Below are 2,629 nucleotides of genomic sequence, written 5' to 3'. Positions count from 1 at the left end.
TTATTATTATTACCCATAACCATCTTATAGCTTAGGCTACAATTCCACAAATTAATGTTTTTGAAAATAAAGAGGAACTATCTTCTCATGCGCCTGAACATCTGTGTTGTTGTGATGAAGGTGATGATGATGGGCAGCTCTCCGGTGGCCCAGCTCTTGCTGCAGCGCGGAGCAAACCCGAACGTGGCGGACAGCAGCACCGGGAACACGCCGCTGCACGACGCGGCCCAGACGGGCTTCCTGGAGACGGTTCGGCTCCTGGTGGAGGCTGGGGCCGAGCCGCGGGTCAAGGACAATAACAACCGGCTGCCTGCTGATGTGGCCCGGCAGAGCGGACACACGGAGGTCTGTGCTTTCCTGGAGGCCCTGCCGCATTAACCTGCATTTATTTTATTTTTACTAATAAGACTTTACTATTATTTTTTTTATTTATTAAACCCTGTTGGTTCTGAAAGAGAACCGCGGAACAGGCCCGATACAAGGCCTCTACAATAAAAATCAGTTCCGCTCCTTCATCATGAATTTTACAAGTCATAATTTTATTTAAAAACAATTGCAGGAATATTTTACTGTGTCATCTTATGACAGCTTGTAGTTTTATTGTTGAAGGCTATTTATATTGTAGATGTTGAAATCAAAGTTTTGCGTAGTTTATTTTACTTCTTTGTCAAATATTTAACCAAAATAACTTAAAGCCATGTTAAATACGTTTTTGCACGTTTCAAATTTGTGTTTAATTGATGCACTATTTAAACAATCATGTAACCTGTACATAAATGATACTAAGAGCTATTGTGCACTTTAATAAATGACTTTTTTTTTCAAATCTTGTATATTCTGAACAATGGAAATGCAAAAATATGGAGGGTAAAAAAATGTTTGCTTGCCAAATGTATTTATATAATAATACAAAACAACGATTGTTGAAAACAGAAATTGTATTTGAAAGTTTTTAGTTTTTTTTTTAACTGAGCATCATTTAAGTTGACAAACTTGATATGTTGAATAAATTTTCCCTTTTCTTTTGAAGAAAGGGAAATGTCCAAATTGTTTGTACAATAAAACATTAACGGTTCATGATAATGCAGTAAGATGTCCTCAGATGACTTCATTTAAACATGAAGGCTGATCCCTAAAATCATTGCAAGAAAAATCTCAGCATCTTCTAACTCAATAATTAGACTTGAAGGTATCTTTAGACCTTTGAAGTTACACTGAAAAACACCTTAAAGGACACTGGGACGTGGTTGTGGAAAGAAATAATGGATTTGTGGGGAAAAAAAAGATGTCAGGGGAGGAATGTTCAACCATTCGCCACGTTTGAATTTATGACTTTAATTCAGCAGCTTTAGAGGACAAACACAAGATCATTTTGAAAATAACTCAAAACAATTCATATTTTTATATAATCTGCTGATTTTCAACAAATATTTCACCAAAAGCATTGATTTAAAACAGACTTATTTATTCAATAGCATATACAATATACATATTAAATCAGCCCATAACACTCAAATTTTTCTTTAATTTCTTACGGGCATGACTTTAACTTCAAATCTGAACACATGAAGTGCAACACGTTCACAGTTTGTTCTAAAAAGGCAACAAAGGAAATAAAAGCAGCTCAGTGATATTGGACAACATGCAGTGCAATGACAGTACAGGCTAAAAAAGCAACAAGAAATTGTTAAAAGAATGTAACATGGTGATTTATGTGAGAATAATACTCGGCCCACTAATAAAAAGAAGTGCCAGTTTCATCAGTCACAAATTGTCAGAAAATGTACTATTTTTGGTGTATACTTGGTGGTCGTGAATACAAGCGTTACGTGCATCTGTGAAGTGCTCAAGAGTATTATTTAAGTAGAAAAGTTGTTGCCTACAGTGCATCATGTTTAAATTCTCAAATGCAGATTTTATTTGTAGAATAAGTAACAAGGGGAGCAAAAAAGAGCGAAGGTTGTTGGTTTTTTTCCCCGTGAAATATAAAAAGGCATCCCCAAAAAAGCAGAGAAACAGAACAAAGGGTGTTCAATCATTTAAATATTTTAAATTAACAGGTCCCACAAACATGTTAATTCCAGAAAAACTCCAAAACACAACACATTTTTTAAGGCTGTAGTCTAGTAAATATTTAACCTTTTTGAAAACCCTACATGAAATAAAATGACCAAACGCCAGAACAAACAAAAACTCTTTAAAAAAATGCTTTAATCAAAAAAAAAGTTGATTGATAAAACCTGCACATGAGATAAGAAGTGACATGTGAACCAAAGTACTGATTTTAGATCAAGACGACGCCCTAAAACAAACACAGCTGCATTCGTTATGTGAGGCACTTTTCTTGTGATTCACTGCTGACGAATTTTCAGGCCGAGTTGCGTCTGTTGTCGGTGCTGGGATGCGGTGAACGTGGTGTCTGGTTCCCCCGTCTCCTTCAGTGTTTTGGCAGCATTACTGAAGATTGTGCTATTGACTGTAAGAAAAGAAAAGAAAAGAAAAAGAGAAAAAAACTTTTCTTCCTTCTTTTACCTTTTTATGTCATGCAAAAATAAATTACATTTAATGGTTGTCAATCAATTGTATGTGTGTGTGTGTGTGTGTGTGTGTGTGTGTGTGTGTGTGTGTG

At 35.7% G+C, this 2,629-nt stretch overlaps 1 protein-coding gene across 1 annotated transcript in view; it reads left to right on the top strand.

The window, feature by feature from the left end:
• cdkn2a/b (cyclin-dependent kinase inhibitor 2A/B (p15, inhibits CDK4)) overlaps positions 1 to 1,075 on the top strand; it is a 2,650-nt gene extending 1,575 nt beyond the window's left edge. Inside the window, exon 2 of the mRNA XM_014007735.1 lies at positions 121 to 1,075. Within this exon, the coding sequence (XP_013863189.1) occupies positions 121 to 378 (258 nt within the window). The 3' untranslated portion in view covers positions 379 to 1,075. The remainder of the gene's footprint in view (positions 1 to 120) is intronic.
• Positions 1,076 to 2,629: the final 1,554 nt, after the last annotated feature.

This window comes from Austrofundulus limnaeus, unplaced genomic scaffold, assembly GCF_001266775.1.
Source record: "Austrofundulus limnaeus strain Quisiro unplaced genomic scaffold, Austrofundulus_limnaeus-1.0 Scaffold44, whole genome shotgun sequence".
NCBI classification, from domain to species: Eukaryota; Metazoa; Chordata; class Actinopteri; order Cyprinodontiformes; family Rivulidae; genus Austrofundulus; species Austrofundulus limnaeus.
This window is presented reverse-complemented; position numbering and strand designations above follow the sequence as displayed.